The sequence below is a fragment of the Halictus rubicundus genome, chromosome 4 (genome assembly GCF_050948215.1).
Source record: "Halictus rubicundus isolate RS-2024b chromosome 4, iyHalRubi1_principal, whole genome shotgun sequence".
Taxonomy (NCBI): Eukaryota; Metazoa; Arthropoda; class Insecta; order Hymenoptera; family Halictidae; genus Halictus; species Halictus rubicundus.
The window spans coordinates 19,864,376-19,884,127 of record NC_135152.1 but is presented as its reverse complement, the minus strand read 5'-3'; the positions used below and the strand labels follow the sequence as shown (position 1 = coordinate 19,884,127).

General features: G+C 42.3%; 1 protein-coding gene and 2 long non-coding RNA genes across 4 annotated transcripts in view; 1 reads left to right on the top strand and 2 right to left on the bottom strand.

The window, feature by feature from the left end:
- The window catches only part of LOC143353767 (uncharacterized), a 227,103-nt gene extending 221,635 nt beyond the window's left edge, over positions 1–5,468 (bottom strand). The window contains exon 1 of the long non-coding RNA XR_013082204.1: positions 5,435–5,468. This is a non-coding gene — a long non-coding RNA (uncharacterized LOC143353767). The remainder of the gene's footprint in view (positions 1–5,434) is intronic.
- On the top strand, positions 802–15,959 carry Ptp69d (Protein tyrosine phosphatase 69D). Of its 2 annotated transcripts, none has more exons than XM_076787278.1 (11): positions 802–1,247; positions 3,270–3,575; positions 3,970–4,557; positions 4,748–5,044; positions 5,125–5,384; positions 5,910–6,747; positions 7,286–7,532; positions 8,523–9,522; positions 9,604–9,891; positions 10,426–10,851; positions 11,484–15,959. In XM_076787278.1, the coding sequence occupies exons 1-11, from the start codon at positions 1,157–1,159 to the stop codon at positions 11,562–11,564; spliced, it is 4,422 nt and encodes a 1,473-aa protein (XP_076643393.1). In that variant the 5' UTR covers positions 802–1,156; the 3' UTR covers positions 11,565–15,959. The 2 variants fall into 2 exon arrangements, with proteins under 2 accessions (XP_076643393.1, XP_076643392.1); XM_076787277.1 differs by having other exon boundaries at positions 803–1,247; positions 8,511–9,522.
- A 1,235-nt stretch (positions 15,960–17,194) lies between these two features.
- Positions 17,195–18,042, bottom strand: LOC143353766 (uncharacterized). The gene is made up of 2 exons (XR_013082203.1): positions 17,362–18,042; positions 17,195–17,323 (listed from the first exon to the last, which is right to left on the bottom strand). It is a non-coding gene; the product is annotated as an uncharacterized LOC143353766 (long non-coding RNA).
- Between the last annotated feature and the right edge of the window lie 1,710 nt (positions 18,043–19,752).

Here is a 19,752-nt window from a genome sequence, read left to right as displayed (position 1 = left end):
TGAAATGAGGTATACCTCGTCCGTGATAATTATTTGGAGAATTTAATGCAGAGCGGGTGCCGGTAAACTCCACGTGGCTTGCCAATCTATATAGTGGCACGGGCAGAGAGGAAATGAGAGTGCTCACGCTCGGGGTTTCACCACAGACGAGGTATAAGGATAGACCTATCATCTTATGAGGCTTCATGTCTCATGTTCTGAAATATCGACTGTTCAAAAAATCAGAGGTTTTTAGAATTATTCGTTTATTTTCTCGTATTCGCGAGACTGCAGTGACTACATATAGCTATTTTTGAATTTAATTCCCATCACTGAGGATGCTGTCAGCAAATTTTAGTTCCAATTGGTAATACAAGATGTGACACGAAAATGATAGGTCTATCATTTACCTCGTCTGTGGTTTTACTGTCCCCACTTTTCTGCATCTTTTTAGCCTAGAACAGAACCTGCATCAACTTTTTAGCCTGGACCAGAACCCGCATCATCTTTCTAGCCTGTATTAGAACCTGCATAATCTTTTAGGCTGGATCAGAGCCTACACAGAAGAGCCTCTTCTAACATAGAAGCAGCATCCACTCTGGCATTATTTGGAATCCGCTGCTAATGATGCAGGTTCTGGTCCAGGCTAAAAAGATGTTGCAGGTTCTGGTCCAGGCTAAGAAGATGTTGCAGGTTCTGGTCCAGGCTGAAAATTAGACTAGGGGGCAGGACTATACCGGGTACACTAAAATCCCGGGCGTGAGCACTCTAATTTCATCTGTGGCACGGGTTCGTCGTGGTGGGGCAGCGGTCCGACGGAGGGCGGTGCGAATCGTTCGCATTTGGCGGCGTACCGTTCGCCGAGACGCCTACGTACGCGGTCGCATAATGCGATTCAGTTTCGCTGGCGCAATTACGGGGTGAGATTCTCGGTTCGCGTAGTGTGGGCCCGCGAGAGAGCATCTCTTTCGAAGCTCGAGGTAAAGTGCGTCGCACGTTGGGTGCCGAGGCGTGATATGAAACAGTGAGTCTCCCCGGGGCGGTGATTCGACTGTACAGGCGAGGCTGGCTGCGCGTCATGGGCTTGTGAAAGGAATCGGGAGCGTGCACGACGGCGGCAGGAAGTGGGGAAAAAGGGCCAGGGATACAACGCCTCACGCCCGGTTGTCACGACGCCATGTTTCCCCGAGGTGGTCGACCGATGTCGAGTGTTCCTCTGACGGTGCTCTGTTTCTTCGTGCTCGTCGTCGCCGGCCATGACGAGCCCGGTAAGTCCCGCGAGCCTTCTCTCTCTCTCTTGTTCCTTCGTTCTCTCTATGTAGTCCGGGGCGACAGGTTCTTCCGCTGTCTATCGTCGAACGCCGCGCTTCTCGCGACACCGACCGAGGACACGAACGTTGTGCACAAGCAAGGTAGTTGCCTCGTACACCACCAACCGTGTCTGTCATCGTCTCCCCTTTCCTCGTTTCTTCCCCATTTCGGCCCGGACAAATATCGAGAGGCAGCAGACGAAAATCGAACCGGACCTACGGACCAACACAGGCGTGCGTGAAATCCCGTGTCCGCGCCGTGGCACCATTGATTATGCTCTCTCTGTTTTTCGACAGAAACTCCGGATACACCGACCGGTCATAATAGATGTCCACCGGACTCGCGTAACCCCTCTCCGAAACCGTGGACAGCTATTACGATCGTCGACGAACCTCTCCGATCTATTTTTCCTTTCGATAGTCGAATCGTGATAGAGAAAACGACAATGTCACCGGCGTGTCTCGATCGGCTCGATCGTTTATCGTTCGATGCACCCCGGTTCTATACCCGTTTCGACGATCTTTGTTTATGTAGGCTGATATATGTTATGGCTCGCAGGAAAATATACAGGATCAATCGAGCTCGTTGTATATATGCGTGCACGCAGCGTGTATACACACCGTCCGGTGTGTTGGCTTTTTTTCCACGGTGCACGCGAATAGATATGGCGTAACTTGTTGACAACTTTTTCGTTGCCGATCGACGAGATTTTCATTGAGCGAGGGGCCGTGTTCGCTTGCGAGTTTGCCGGTCGATCGATTTCCGTTTTCGTTCGACCGCCTCTCGCAACGCGTTTTAAAAACGTTAGATGGCAAAATGTTGCATTAACCGGCGAAAAATCGACTGCGAGAACGTCGAGCTTGAATTATGTTTTATTCAGGCCGAAATCTCGTACACGGAGTACAATAGAATCGGTTTCCTTTTGTCAGGAACATGGCAGAAATTTTCCGAATGTTTTAAGTCTCGGGTCGAAAGCGACCCGACCTTCGCGAGGATCGATATAACGATGAAATATTTAATAAATTTGGGATATAATACAGATCGATTCAACTGAATAGTAAACGTCAGATTGTTCGCCTGTGTTTACACGAAATATTTTGTTTTCCTCTTAGATATGATGTAGTACGATACGAGTGTGATTGAAATGAAAAGCAAATGATGATCAATCGAGAGAGCGTGTAGATGCTATCGGGGGCTCACGGGAAGTTGTAACAATTGTTGTTTCAATGGAGATTACGCGATATTTCGTTTCCGTGTAAATATAATCAGATCACATAACACCAGACGTAATTTAGAGGGACTTAATACGAGAAAGTGTCACTGCCCATTGAGTCACCGATGCTATCGCTATAATAAGCGTTATGCTCGTTAAATAAAGAATTTATGGAACCCCGTATTAAAAAGACAAAACCGACGACGTTGAATTTTCCGATACTCGACGTTTATCGGAAACACATTTTTTCGAAAATTATCTTACCGTAAATGATCTTTCCTTTTTTTAATTTAATTATCAGTATTAATCTAAAATTATCTTTTCTCTTCGAATTGATTAAGCTTTTCTAAACCAGAGTAATAGTTTTATATATAAGTAAATTTTTAGGCAAGGATTCATTAACAATTGTAGCATTTTGTTGGCTAACAAAATCTAGGCAAGAATTTTTTCCCCGTGCGAAATGAATTGAATAAAATACACAGAACTTCCCCACTTGTTGGAACTGCAAAGGCAAAACTTGGCCAATTTATGTAGCTTCGCCGCCACCACCATAATGAATTAACAAGCCAACTACTTGGTTCATTTACACACTGCTCGACAAAAAGTTCCGCTTGTATTTGACATCTCTGAAGGAAACTTTTGTCGACTTTCTTCTAAAAACTTCTGCTATATCGACGCTATAACGGCAACACACCGGTAGTAATAGTACAGTTATCAATAAAAACATGTAAAACGCATTGACACTGTTCTATGTATTTTGATACAGGTATAGAGAAAATAGAAGCCACCGAACATACAATTGAAAATCCCTCAACCCTAGAAATCACAGCATCGCAAGATTTGGAAGGCATAGAGGCTGGCAGCACACCTTCGTTAATATGCAAACTCAGTGTACCGGGTCAAATATGGTGGACCAGCAACGGAAAGAACCTTACGACCATCAAGGATTACGATGCTGGAGGACGTTTGGATATTAAACAAGCCAGTAGAAACGACACTGGAGACTACAAATGCATGGCACAGACTATGGATGGAGAATTACTGGAGAAGGACGTTCACATCAGGATCATTGGTAAACAAATACAGTCATCGTGGGACTGCGACTTTAATCGTTAAACAGGTTTATGCAAAATAAAGATTGCCTACTTAATTGCAAGAAACGGGAGACATTCAATCTTTACACGGTTTCAAATATTACCTCATTTTCGCTGTAAATGCATAAAATCCGCTCTCTATTAATCATTGTAATAAATTGGTAATAAATAGACCGTGGATTTTATGTGTTTGTAACAATAAAAAGATTCCAAGAATTGAAAAGTATAAAACCATTGAAGAGAGGAATAAATTCCGACTTGGTTCCAGTGTCTTGCAATTTAAGCAAACAACCTTCATTTTGTGTGAACATCCGCAGTCTAACAGTAACGCGTGCAATTATCTCGTTCAACAAACAACTATTTCTATTTCAGAACCAGGTAGAATAACACCAGAAAACGACATCAGGGCGAAAGTATCAGAGTCCGCCAACCTGACCTGCCACATGCACGGTTTCCCATTATCCCAGTTCTCTTGGACGAAGAAAAACGATTCGGAAAGCACAGAATACTTAAAAGAACTCACCAGCGTCTCTCAGATAAACGAAACCTACACTATACTGACCTTGGAGTTCACAAATCTGGATCACAAAGACAACGGGACATACGTTTGCAAGGCGCGCGATTACAATAGCGAGATCAGCGCGCAGAGACAGCTTTTCGTGATCGACGTGCCGCAAGTCAGCATCGATTTCATGAAAGCTGTAGGCGCTGGAAGTATATTTCTGAACTGGACGGTGAACGACGGGAACGAGCCGATCAAAAAGTATTTCATCAGGCACATGAAAAATGGGACCGATCAGTATCTGTATTATATCGAACAAATCGGGGGTGGGAATTCGAGTTACGTTTTGAAAGGGTTCGAAAGCGGTACGGCCTATCAATTCGGAATTGCAGCGAAAAATGCAGTGGGTGAGTCGCGGGTCACGTTCGACCAACGTTGGATCACCACTCTCGAGAAAGGTACGGCTCGGCGACGGATTATGCATTATCCTAAAATAACTTCTTTAACTGTGACAAAGCGTAAAATATTTTTTGCCCCACGATTAAAGAAGGTATTTCGAGGATCACGTTTAAGAGAGGCACCCTGGATTTACGAGGGACATCCGACGATGTCTCTGCTAGATAATTAATCGCCGAAAATCCGTTTCAGATCCCATATTCGTGCCAAAGGTCTCCGTGAACGGTGTCACCGAGAATTCGATTACGTTAGGTTGGACAGTGCCGCCGCCGGATTTGAAAGAGCACGTTCATTATTACAATCTAATGGCTACGCACGGAGAACAAAAGCGCGAGGCAGTGTATCCTGCGCAGCCGTTGCGCGCCGTGTACGCGTTCGTCGATCTCGATCCCGCAACCACGTACAAATTCAAAATCGCCGCGTGCAGTGAGTACACGAAAGAATGCGGGAATTGGAGTATCGAGGTGAACGGCACCACTCTGGACGGAGGTAAATTAGCAACGGGTTTAGCCGGCAGCGCCATTGCCGCGACCGAGAAACAATTTGAAAACGATTAATCTGAATTTCAGTGGCTAGTCCGCCTCAGAATCTGTCTGTCGACTGCAAGTTCAATAACATAAGTAGCTCTAGCTTTATCTCCATCACGTGGGTCCAACCGGAGAAAACGAACGGCATGATCACACGTTATAACATCAAATTGGAGGGCAACGCCAGTTTTATCAACGAAATGGGTCGGTCGGATAAACATAATTGGGGACCGCAAATCTGGAGCGTTTACATGCGGAACAGTACACACTACAATCAGATACCGGCCAACACGAATTACACGGTACGATTCTTCGAACGCTTCTTTGGCGAAACTTTAAAAGACATGTACACTAACGAGCAAAACTGAGTCTACACTATTTGAAGCAACTTTTTAAAAATTAGATCAAATGACTTGAATTTTATTGAGTAGTTAGAATCAAGCGAATAGTTAGATTGAAGCGAATCAAACACATTTTTTAAATTTTCAACACAGGCTCATATAAAAAAGCTGAAAAACCCAACTTTTACTATTTCTTTTGCGATTCCGACCAATTCAAACTTTTTCCAAAAATTCTTTACACCTCGTCTAATAAACTGATCCTTCTAACTTCTCAATAAAATTCAAGTCATTTGATCTAATTTTTAAAAAGTTGCTTCAAATAGTGTAGACTCAGTTTTGCTCGTTAGTGTAAATGCATAAAATCCGCCAGAATCTACCTACAATACTGTCTAACAAATTTTACCTTCTGAACGGTGTAGTTAGAGCGTGAAACCGAAGGGACCTCTTAACGTAGATAACAGTTTTATGAATGATAAATATTTCCAGGTTTACGTGCACGGTGTGACGAGGTCTCGCACACCTGGGAAGGACGCTGTGGGCAATTGCACGACACCGGTCACCATTCCGGACAAAGATAGCCTGAACATGCGATCCTGGCGGAAGATCGAGAACCAGGGTAAGCAGCTGTTCAAGCTGTACCTTCCACGGATTAGCGAGAGAAACGGCCCGATTTGTTGCTACCGAGTTTATCTAGTTAAATTGGCGCCGCAGAAAAGCGTGACCGATCTGCCACCGCCCGAGGAGATCGGCGTGTATTCCTACCAGTATGCCCACAGCTCGCCTTCCGGTGGCGCCTACATTGCCGAGACGTTCGACAGCGACCGACTAATACCCGAGATCTTCCTTGGCGACGGCGAGTCGTACAACCGCAGCTCCATGTGCGACAAGTGCATCGGACTGCGGCCAAAAGCCGCTCCGCCGGTATTGCATCTAGTCCCCGAAGTTCAAACATCCACGGAGTCGGTGAACGTAACCCCTGCGGCAACCACCACACCGGGCACAACCACTACAACAACAACAACAACGCCGACAACCACCACCACAACCTCTACCACCACCGCTGCTCCTACCACTACTACCACCACCACAACGACTACCACTACTACCACCACAACCGCTGCTCCGACCACGACTGTTATCACCACGGAAAAAATAGAGACGACCATGCCGACTGTAGAGAACAATAATCAAACGGAAAATGTAGCAAGAAGGAAGAGGGACAACGTGAGGACCAACGATGCACCTATCGAGATACAGCTTCTCACTCCGCATGATGGCTTCCTGGATGAGAAGTCGAATTACACCGGATTCATCGAAGTCATCGGTATGGTTGCTATTTTCTATTCGAGAGAAAAATTATAGTTGTTCTGTGCTTCAACCGTGGTAGATACACAAATGTTTCGGTTACTATTTTCTATTCGAGAGAAAAATTACATTTGTTCTGTGCTTCAACCGTGGTAGATACACAAATGTTTCGGTTACTATTTTCTATTCGAGAGAAAAATTACATTTGTTCTGTGCTTCAACCGTGGTGGATACACAAATGTTTCTTTTGATCCTTCCATGTACAATGGTACATCTTTTCATGTTCAACACTTTGAGTCTATCACAAATGGGAGATGGAATTATTTGTCCAGATTTGAAAATGACTGATTTGAAATTTTATGTCCTTATAGATTTTCTATTTTGATTCCATTTAATGAATTATTCCGATTTTATGAAATTTTCGAGGTTGCTGGTTGAAGGAAACAGTGCAATGTTCTCGGATATTTTTCAGTTTGCCAAGAAAAATGTTCAGAATTTGTTGGGCAGTTTATTTATAATTCTCTGGTCTACAGCTTGGTTTTATAATTTTGTTATAGTGTTCGGGGACCAAGAGGATCAATTTCTGCCAGCCTACAGTAACTACTTCACTCCCCTTTACGGAGGGTTGGATCCCAGAGGCGCGGTGTCAACGGAAGTGACCACTCTCAGCGTGATTCTACAAATCTCCCTTGCGCTCATACTAATCATCATCATCCTTCTCATCGCGCTTTGTATATTACATAGGTATACGAAGCGAGCGCACCAGAGAGGCGAGGAGACAATCACGCTGAGAAACAGTTTCAGGTAAACAAGCGTTAAACCCCGGAAAACGGACGTTCAGTCTTAATATGTTGAACTAGAAAATTTTTTAAACATACGTTAGGTGTAGTGTAACCATTGAAAAGTCAAATTAACACTCGCGCGGCCATTGGTTCATGTAAAAATTCTTATTTAATTCATTCATCTTGAAACGTAGACTGGAGTACACTTTTAAACAATTTACGCCAAAAATACCTATAGTTTTTTTACGAATCCTCACTATAATTTATACATTCTATATTTTTCGTTTTCCTTGAAAGCTGTTTGCATATAAACTACTTACAGTTGCATTTTTGAAAATATTTAGTGTTTCGTGGCACTCAGAAAAATTTCAGACACAGCAAGATCTCAAGTGAGTTCCAAGAGAGGATGAAATGTATATGTTACCGGATACGTTGTATACATGACGCGGCAATAGTTTAATGTTATCAGTGAACCCCCAACTGGAAAATCTTCGTGGTACATGATACATCATAGTTCACTTAAGAAATACTAGTAATTACGTTGTTGTTCAAAATAATTTTTTTACACCTGCCGACGGCCGTGCAAATGTTAACAAGCCTCCTGTAATTAACCCTCCATGGGCGATCAGGGTCGTTTACGTCTGGACCGAAATTTCATTCTTTTTGATATTCCTTTTTTCCCCCGATTAATGTTTCAAACATTTGACGTTCTAACGATTATATATTAAAATAGGAACTTCAATACGCATTCCAGAATTGTTTTTAGATTTTTTGAAAGTTTAGAACAGTCGACAAAATTAGTCGTCGAGATAAACGATCCAGTATGCAGACGGCGTTGGTAAAAATAATTAATCACCGGGAGCTGGCTAGCTGATTCGTATCTTTAAAAATGCCGAGTCAAAACAGATTTGGACAGTGACATCATATCTTGAAATGTAGTCTCCTATCTTGAATTGCTGCGCGTAAGGATTATGTATGTAATAAATGCCATTTTTGGCAGGCATCTGTGCAGGAGTCTTAGGGGAAGGCATCAACTCGTCGCAGCGAGTCCACCAGACATGCCGCCGATCCCGAAGAGCGAGCTGCTTCAGGCGTACCTTGAGCGTCACCGTGACTCCGACTACGACTTCCTCGAGGAGTTCCAACTGCTACCGGACGAGTTCACCGACCGTACCACCAGGGCTTCGGAGGCTCGCGAGAACCTGTACAAGAATCGTTATCCGGACATCAAATGCTACGACCAGACCAGGGTGCGTCTCGCGCAGGTGGACGGGATCGCCGGGTCCGACTACATCAACGCGAACTTCGTCCTCGGTTACAAAGAGCGCAAGAAGTTCATCTGCGCTCAGGGTCCCATGGAGAACACAGTCTGCGACTACTGGAGGATGATCTGGGAACAACATCTCGAGCTGATACTGATGCTAACGAACTTGGAGGAATACTCGAAAACGAAATGCGCCAAGTACTGGCCGGACAAAGGCGAGACCAAGAACTTCGGAGACATCACGGTCGAGCATATTCGAGAAAGAGCTTACTCCGATTACGTTGTCAGGGAGTTGAAGATGACTCGACTGGGCGAACGTGATGCTCGCACCATTGTCCAGTATCATTTCTTGGTGTGGAAGGATTTCACGGCGCCGGAACACCCTCACGCGGTTCTCAGGTTCATCAAGAGAGTGAACGAGGCCTATTCGCTGGAGAAGGGACCGATTTTGGTGCACTGCAGCGCCGGTGTAGGACGAACTGGAACACTGGTCGCGTTGGATTCTTTGTTGCAACAGTTGGCCGAGGAGGGCCAGGTGTCGATATTCAACACAGTCTGCGACCTGAGACACCAGAGGAATTTCTTAGTGCAATCGCTGAAACAGTATATTTTCATTTACCGGGCATTGATGGAGATGGCTCAATACGGGGACACCGAGATCCCGGCTTCGCAGCTGAAAGCTACCATCGCGAAATTACGGCAGAGGGACAATGGCAAGGAGAAGTGTAGAATGGAGGAGGAGTACGATGTAAGTAAAAACTGTTTGCGTTCTCGTTTACATTCCCGTGGGTCGTTGTGAATGGATTTTATGTTATTCGATCGTCCGCAGAAAATCAATTCCATGCTGGAAGACAGGAAGTCCTACTCCGTGGGCGGTGGGGATGAGAACAAGAGCAAGAACAGGAGCGAGTTGATAATACCGTACGACAGAAACCGAGTGATCCTCACGCCTGTACCTGGCAGAGAACACTCGACGTACATAAACGCTTCGTTCATCGAAGGATACGACAATTCCGAGTCGTTTGTCATCACTCAAGATCCACTCGAGACCACCATAGCAGACTTCTGGCGTATGATTTCCGAACAGTGCATTATCACGATAGTTATGCTGTCCGATGTGAGTGTGGATTGCTTCTTCTTCTTTTCGAATCAAGAATTGTTTCGCAGTCGTGTTTCTTTCGGGTTTCGGTTCCGATGTTGCGTAGGTGGGAACATGGCACGCAACTCGCTTAATTCACAATCAAAAACTTTATACCTTAAGTAGACAGCGGATTTTATGCATTTATGACAAAAATGAGTAAGCGAAATTTAAAACAGGAAGAACTTATAAATACTGTTACATTATTTTCAACTTATTAAGCATACTATGAAAGAAAAAAAATGTCTATTTCACTCCAGTTTGTTGCAATTTAATTAGAAATATTTTTATTTCGCACAAAAATCCACTGTCCAAATCATTAGAGTTTAACAGATAAACTGTAACAAGTATGGTCGGGTGATGAATGTCTTCGTGCCTCCGACTTTAGGCAACATTAAGTAGATTCGTGAAATATTAATTGTCGTTTATCACGTACTGAGGCATGTTTGCTTGTAATATTTCTTGGCGCTATTTCGGGCTGCGATTCTAACGAATTCTAAATGTGTTTTGCAGTTGAACGAGGGTCCCCGAAAGTGTCCGCGGTACTGGCCGGACGACGAGGCTGTGTACGACCATATAAGAGTCAGGTACATTCAGAGCGAGAGCTGTCCGTATTACACTCGCCGCGAGTTCTCCGTTTCCAACACGAAAACCGACGAGAACGTGGTCGTGACACAGTACCAGTACCACGGATGGCCGACAGTCGAGGGAGAAGTACCTGAAGTCACCCGGGGTCTCATAGAACTGGTGAACCAGACCCTGAGCGACTCAGAGCTTAGCGGGTCGCTGGTTGTCCACTGCAGCTTCGGTTCCGACAGGAGTTCGATGTTCGTCGCTCTTAGCATATTGGTGCAACAGCTGCGGACCGAGAAACGCGTCGACATCTTCACGACGACGAAGAAGTTGCGCTCTCAGAGACACGGCATGATCAGCACTTTTGTAAGTGAGCGAGTCCTTGCTCTGGTCTAACGAGCAGAGTCGGCACAGATAAAAACAGAGAGGAAATGAGAGCCCTCTAGTCTAATTTTTAGCCTGGACCAGAACCTGCATCATCTTTTTAGCCTGGACCAGAACCTACATCATCTTACCTGCATCATTAGCAGCGAATTCCAAATTATGGCAGAGTGAATGCTGCTGCTATGTTAAAAGAGGCTCTTCTATGTAGTCTCTGATCCAGCCTAAAAGATGATGCAGGCTCTAATGCAGGCTAAAAAGTTGATGCAGGTTCTGTTCCAGGCTAAAAATTTGATGCAGGTTCTGTTCCAGGCTAAAAAGTTGATGCAGGTTCTGTTCCAGGCTAGAAAGATGATGCAGAAAAGTGGGGACACTAAAACCCCGAGCGTGAGCAATCTCATTTCCTCTCTGATAAGAACAAACACGCGTGTCAACCACTCGAGTGTGACAGAGTTGTCACCGCCTAGCGAATGAAGAAAGCACGCTATATGTGTTTTGTTTATATGTACTGTTTATTCAGGCTTTTTCCCCTGACTCTGATCCTTGCTCGGTTAAAACCGCATTTTAAGGTGCTAATGTACGTGGGCGTTCTCTAACAAACGAATTTATGGTTTCAGGCGCAATACGAGTTTCTCCATCGTGCTATAGTGAACTACTCGGACCTGCACAATCTGGCCGACGACGAGCCGGCGTCTTAATGCCGCAAATCAACGTAAGAGATCTATACCGGAAGACCTGAATCATGTTCGGTGAACGTGTGCGCAGAAAAACATATTTCCGCGTACAATAAGTGTTTCGGGAACGTATGAATGCTCAAGGAAACGTATATTGGGCCAACCAAAGAAATCGCTAATGTATTGGTGACTATAATTAGAACACATCCATCGAGCTAGAGACTGACCTTGTACACATTCGCACAAGAGACTGGTAAACCATTGAGACTCGAACTTGTGCACGGAAGACACTTATTCGTACGACACACGGAACGAGCCGTAAAGAACCGCACATCTCTGAAACTCAGGATTAAACAGAACTGGGGCCGCGCCCCTGACATGGGTCGATGACGATGGGTTCATCGGTTAACCAACCTTTCGATTGGTTGCTCCACAGTGCGGCGCAGTGTGATGACTCTCGTGATACACAACCACAGTCAGGACAGCTGTTGTAAAGCTGTTCGAACGACATGTTTTTATTATACCGACGGAGAGGAGAAAACACAAAACTGTGTTAGGATTTTCGTGACCGACATGGAACGTTTGAGAACGCAACGGCGGCGCAGTAGGGGGAGGCGCTTTTCTCCGTTTTAAATTAACGAGTATGCCTATTCGGTGGACTAGTGAAACGAATCGAACATTATTTGTACGACGTACGAATAATCCGACGAGTGGACCATACAGCTTCGCCGGTCCTTAATTCGGTCGTGTCCTCGTATTGCGTGCACAATGCCTATAACAAGATACAATCGAGGGCAAAAATTAAGTGAACACCCATTTAAAAAGTAATCATTTTTTAAAAATTCCACCAAACGACTCGAGTCCATTTTTAAAAAAGTTTCTCAAGGATGATCGTTTAATTTTTCCCCCGACTGTAAATGCAAATTCCCGCCGAAGACTGTATTCCATAGAAGCCGAGAAACTTTTATGAATTGAAATTATTCTTGCGGACCCGATCGGATGCGGAACGGTGAACCTCGATATGGATTTAAGGCTGAACTCTCGAGCTCCCCTTGTATTCTTCCAAGCTCGACGACAAGGAGAGATCAGACGCTACTATGATCTATCTTATATTACGATATTACACTAACAATATCACGCACCCAATGTGTGTTAGTTTGTCTGTAAGATACAGTGTCATATACATAGAAAGCGTGTTGTGCACACGCTTAGGCGGCGGCGCTAACTTTTCGTCTGAAAGAGAAGACTGATGTAATCGTATTCAGTTTCGACGCGCACGGCGCTAACTGGGAGCATTACTCGAGCGCGACGCGCAGGTTTCAATGAAATTTACGCGGGATATAAAAATATTTCGCGCGTGACTTTCATCCGCAATGATTCGTACCCTGGGTGTGAATACACCCCTCAAAGTTGGGGGATAGAAAACATATTTTTTAGATATCTAACGTGCAGTAATTACAACTGCGGACTTTATGCATCTATGACATAAATGAATAGGTGAAACAGACAATTTTCAAGTCATTAGAAGAACTTATAAATACATTTTTAAATTATTTTCCAGTCATCGTAATTATTGAACGAATAATTGTATTTTTATTTGATCTCTATTTCTTAGAATTAATATAGAAAATATTTGTTTTGCATAAAAATCCGCAGTCTAGTAAGAATAATGGCGTTTCCTAAAATTTTGATGTGCAACTAAATTTCCTGTTCGGAAACGCGATCTAAAAAATATTTCATTGTCCCACGATCCCTAGACATGGATCATCGCGGATAAAAAAAAGATGTTCTATATAAATTTTATAAAAATTGGCGGGTCACGCTTGAGTGATGATACTTGTAAGTGTAACGAAGGCCTGGAAAACGGCGTCCGGACTGCTGTGAATCGTAACGCACGGGAGAATCATTTTTTTACTTTTACAGAACGCAAGGGAATAATCGATGATGTCTGTGCTCTTATGTGTGTTGTGTGGATGTACAGCACGCTCGCGGAACCGTGCTCTGTAAGTCGCTGACGAAACGTTACGCATAATTTGAGGGCTTACGCAGCACGATTAGGGAATAGGTTCTCGATTAAGTGCTGGTGGATACGGGCAGTTCTCGTTTATCGTTCGATATCAACCACGAACTTCTGTACAGTTTCATTTTTACGTTGGATTTCACGTTAGAGCGAATTTCAGGATTTCCTGCGTAGCGTCGCGCTTCTGGCCACGCCCCTTCGGGCAGCGACCAATGAGAGCGGGCGAAATAGAGCCTCCGCTGCTCTGGAACGTCTCGCATTCTTGAAAATTGCGCCACGTTACGGAAATGCTGTGTTAGAAAATTAGTAAGCATCGGCGAAGTCGCGAAACATTGACTAGCGGATTTTTGTGCAAAATAAAAATAGTTTGAATAAGTTCGGAACAACGTGGTTTGCCATAAATGCATTAAATCCATAGCTTATCTAACACTAGGTTTACGGGACGCTTTCTAATATTTTTAATTTACGATTATCGATATTGTAAAGATGCGTCTGTGGAGAGTTGAACGAATTTATTTCTTTGGATATATATATATATTATAATAAAAACGACTGAAAAATTTTAATAGTCACATTCTCGTTATTTTTACAAAGTAATGTAAAACAATCAGTTTCAGTGCCCCGTAAACCTAGTGTGAACAAAGTGAGGAAAATGAAATGTAACTATTGTCTGATGAATGTTTATGATTTTAGAGCGGAACTGCCCGTGGCTGTCGGTGCTCCGTTTGACAGTCGACGACGTTGAAACGGAAAAAGAAACGAAACTATGAGATTACTGTGAATAAGGAAAGACAAAAATGGTAAATTCTGTAAACCAGTACTACATTGCATTCGTTCGCACGCTCGTTCATTTCTAGTCAAGCGATTTTATCACTCCGGCACGCGCGCTGCTGAGCTATTCACTTATGGCAGGGGACAATCACGTTCGAAGTTCTTTTTTTGTTTTGTGAACCGCGTCGGTCGTCAAACGTGTTACCTTCATACCTTCTTATCTGTTTCTGTTTCTTTCCTTTCATCGTTCTTCTGATTAAATCAATCTCCATTCCATTCCGTACACGTATAATAACGCAAGCGTTCCCCCATGCTCGATGTACATGTGTGTATAACCGGCTCCATTACTCGAGAATTAATTAAGTTTTGCCAGTTCGCGCCTCGATTATGTTGTAATTGATATAGAATGTCTAAGAAGACCGCGTTACTGTTCGCCTGTAATTATACCGTTACTACTCGCCTGTCGCTGTTGCTTACGTATTAACGACATGATCACGACAATATTTTCGTTTTTATACTCGCAACACGCTTGTCGAAAGCACAAGCGCGAACGTGTTAGGACATTCCAGAAATAATGCGAATTTCCTTTCACATTTTTTGGGAAGAGCTCGACTAATCGAAGACGTTTATCCTGATTTTCTATAATTTAAATATAAATATGTTCTGGTATTCTCTAGTCCGAGGATATATGAAAGGAAGTTTGCTTTATTTATGAGACATCCTAATGCAAGCCTGTTTCTGTTAATTTCGCTATTGAGCATTGTCGCAGATAAGAGTTCTGAAATGATTTGAATCGGTTACGATTACGCGATGACGGTCAGGGAGTCAGTGCAGAAATTTTCATACTCAAATCGATTCCATGCTACATACTTGTGTTTAGATTTTTATATTTGTACATAGGTATTTATATGTGTATATTTCACTAGAATTTTGTGATAATTACAATGCTTTCTAATATCACGTCATTATTTTTATTACGGTACATTTTTAACGTCGGACACTGGCGATCCCCGCACAACATGTTAATCGCCTTCTACAAAATTGCCGTTTACTAATTACTGAATTAGTAGAAAAAGCTGTTTTACTTTTCATTCGCGATAGAACAGATATGTCTATGACATTGTTAGACAGCGGATATTCATGCGAATTGTTTTACGATTTTTAATACTGTTTGGTGATCTTTGTAATACGAATGAAGATGAATTTCCACCGGGATATGCGGAGGTTGCCTGTTGTCCAATTACGGTAGAAATTTTGGAAGATTTTGTACGATGACTCGACAGAGGTTTTTTAAAACAATGCGCACAACAAACGGATACAAAGGTCTAGCGAATAATTCGATATTGCTAAGGACGTAGACGTATTATTGAACGCAGAAGAGCCGAGATGTTTATTAATTGTATTGTCAATCGAATCGCGATTCTCTAGATTTGATTTTTCACAGGCGCAGAACAGATAGCCGACTACATTTTTCATTTCTAATAATATCGTTACGTTACTACCTGTGAGAAAACAAAGTGATGTTTAAGTACAGAACAATAACTGTTATTTATGGAGTCTGCGATTTTATTATTTAATAAGGGACTATACACTCGAAGGTGGAACGTACTTTTACGTGCATACACGGCCGAGAGAAAGAACAAAAAAAAATGCATAACACAGAACGATAATTGTGACCGAATCAGTTCGTTAGGTACAATTAAGGGATCGTAGCCTCGTAAATTAGTTACGCGTATTGTTCTTGTTATGCATGCTGATTTTATAATGGTATGTGTATAAAGAAAAAGCATCGACATTTTTACCGCCAGTGTACGAATTAAAAGGATTAAAAAGCATTGTTGTAAATTTATGCATACGATCTTCATTTATCATCTTTTTTTTTAAGTCGACCTATCAACGAGACTCGATTAGGGTAGCGACTTGTTACTTTCTAAGGTGCACATTGACAAATGTAAGCATGCTATCGCGAATGTACCTCCCGTGGAAGTTAAAGTTAATGACAGCTAATATGGAATTCGGTCAGTGTTCAACTTCTTTGGTTTAAGTAGCGTTTAAATATTTTCATTTAAGTGGCATGTGTTCATTCGAATAGCGTTTAAATTTTATCGCGCAAGAATTGTTTATTTAAATCGCGTGTACGAGCTCAATCAATCGAATGTCTGAGATTAACTTTAACTAATTCTGAGGTAAAATGGCACTATGTAACCGGCCAGAATATATAGTGCGAGATTATAATGAAATTGTGGCTGTTTATGCAGGCTACTAGTTTTGCCAATTAATTTGTAAAAAATAAGCGAGACTTGGAAAAGGAGTGTCTTTTAATTGGCGCGAAGGTAGGATTCTTTTAAGACGTTCATTTTATATTCTGCGTACTCAGCCATGCCATAAGCGCGTAAACACCCGCATTTTGATTATAATGAAGCGTGTCCTGTAAGAACGTGTGTATGATGTTTGTTGTATGGCTAGAAGGTTTGAGAAGACGAAGAGGAGACGGCGGTTTTCCGAGGGACATGTCGATCCAAATAAGATGTAACGATTATTATCTTGCGGCCGAACAGAGGTGATCAACAATTTCTGTGACATACTCGATGACACAGGTGGCCAAAATTCTCATAATGTACCTATTATCACGTTAAGTCAGATTAATTTTTAAGCAGCTTCCGAGATTCGTTTGTATTGTGATCGAATAAACCAAATTTGATGTGAATTTTTAGGATGCAGAACGGCCAAAATCGCGTCTACTATGATACATATGAATTTTCTAGAATTTTTAGGCAATCTATTAATAATCTGTATTTTCAATGTTGCAAGTCAAAAGTTCATTCGCCAATTCGGTGAGAGTCAACGTATTAAATAAATCAAGCAAGCTGGCGCATTTTTAAAGCTCGCTTCGAAAGTCTATTCGGCGATTAACAAATTACAATTTCACAATTCAATTGCAAGAACTACTCGACACATGTTTATTATTTTTCTTTTGAACGATTTTGTCCACCTCTGGGGGTCAAAGATGCAGTTCGTGCATCTTTCCACCGATAGTACTCGAATGATCTAGCGTAGAACTTTGTAAATTGTGCTATTGCCATAGCGATGAATAATGATGTGAATACGATTGTGCTGCGTCCGACGAATGGTTCTAAGGAAATAAATTTGTTTACAGAAGGGAACCGCCTATTTTCAAGGAAACACCTCTCGATTGTAATTCGACCGAAGTGGCCAGGATTGATTGACACAGTGGAACGTCGGTGAAAGCAGCACAAGCATATTGCACGCGGAAAAGTGTTTCGCCAAGCACAATAGAAAGCTGAGAAAAAGCTGACAACCGACCGGTCAAATGTCAACGCATCGGCACTGTTCTATTCTGCTTGGATGTCAAAATGATTGCGACGGAGACGTTTTTACGATTTTTGATACACGAAACGAATTTTGAAACGGCGTCGAATAAGATATTATCGTCAAGGGCATTTGATATGCTTATATATATATATATATATCAGTTTTCATAGTTCTTTATCCGCTGTTTGTATTTTTCCATCCGTAGGCACTTGTTCAGAAAAGTAGAAATGTAAAACGTCGCGTTAAAGAGACAATGCGACGCGAATTTCGGCGAAAATGCAATATCTTTCGCCATTTTGTAAAATCTTTCGGAACTTTTTATAAACGAACTTGTCTCTATTACGTCGGGAACTGTACACGCTAGGTATTTTGTAAATTTTTACTTTGAGTAGCAAATTTTTTGCTGCAAAGGTATTGCACTTTTCCTGGTCTGCACTGCATTGTCTTTTTACAATGACCTTCGATCCTACTGTTACTTGCAGTTGCAGTAAAAATGAACGAATTAAACCATTTCTTTTCCAATTATTCTGTGTTTGCTTGCGAAGTGTCGTGTCGGGTCCGACAATTCAATCGGAACATTCAAAAATCTACTTTCACGTATGACAAAACAATTATCTAAGTAAGGTATCACAATTTAATTTTACACCTTTCAAAAAGAATACTGTTCTAGCTCAAAAGATCTCTAGACCAAAATGATTTAAATTTCTGTAAAATGTTTACTAATTACCGTTTAGCAATCAACAAATTGATTTCTCTGACCTGACACACGAGCAGATATATTCTCTTTCTGATATACAGGGTGTCCCACATCCTGTTACCACCGGAAATACTTTCTTTGTCTTTAATACCTCACTGGAGCATAAGAAATCAAAGTAATCTTTATTTTCTATCGACCATCGGTGAGTATTCTGCACGATGCATCAGACAAAAATTAACGTAAATTAATGTAGAACGTGTTCGATGACGATATTGAAAGCGAGGAAATGATTCAAGCTGACGAATTAATCGGGACACCTTGTGTATGGAGAAAACCAGTGGCACCTACTAACGTTCCTGTGATATTCTATGCGACTGATGCGTTCAAGGTGTGATGGATCACATTAATTTTGTACAACCGGCGATCAATGGCCGGTTTTTATACGATCGATCTTGTAACTTTTATAACTTGTAACCTTTTCGTTCGAGCTCTCGGGAACCGTTTACCATTTGATACGGATATACTTCGATTTTTAAGGACCTTTTATCAGGATACTATTGCTGTGTGAACGTTAGGTGATAATAGCTGAGCGTTTTATAAACAATTCTTGCTGGATACGTTGCCGAGGTAACGATTAATTCGTGTTCTTCAACGATACGATCAAAACGAAGAGGCAACTGACGTTTCTTTCGAGACACCCTGTACACAGAGTGTTCCATTACGACTTGTATAAATCTTTTTGACTTGTAAATAATTTCTGTTCTAGCCTATCAAATTTCATTATCGATAAAACAATAATTATATCGGTAGACTATGTAGCTTAGCACGATGAATCATTCATATCTATAATGCATCGTTGGTATTTCTTCCCGGAAACGGAAATCATTTCAGAAATATTTAATTGTTTTCCTTTTTTTCTTTATTATTATTTATCGTGAACAAGGTAGAACGAAAATCACGAAACGGAACACTCTGTTCGGTTTTTGTTCACGCAATTAGTTTCTGCCAGAGAGAAAATGGCGGCTGACAGAATTCACCCGTGCTCCATCACGGGCAAAGAAAGTCATTTCGCATTGATCAGTTTTCACGAACGAGACTGCTTATCCCGTAGACGTAGCAATAAACTATTTTACATAGCTTACGATTAAATATCTCTGTATAGGCGTTGTTGAACCGTCATATAGATCGCGACGTGTTTGATCTTTGTTTGAAGATAGCCGAACGTTTATTGCACGGGGTGAATCACAAATAGCGTCGGAGGAGTACGTTATTTCATTTCGGAACGTCAAATATTATGGCAGGCAAGAAATATTTCTCGAACTGACATTTCTGGAGGTTTCAAGGACTTTTTACGTGGCACTCAAGGTCACGGAAGGTCATTGCTAAACTGT

Coding starts and splice junctions, on each gene's coding strand:
- Ptp69d (XM_076787277.1), top strand. CDS start 1,157: ATGTTTCCCCGAGGTGGTCGACCGATGTCGAGTGTTCCTCTGACGGTG. Junction 5,045..5,124: donor CGGCACCACTCTGGACGGAG/GTAAATTAGCAA, acceptor TCTGAATTTCAG/TGGCTAGTCCGCCTCAGAAT. Junction 9,523..9,603: donor GAATGGAGGAGGAGTACGAT/GTAAGTAAAAAC, acceptor GATCGTCCGCAG/AAAATCAATTCCATGCTGGA.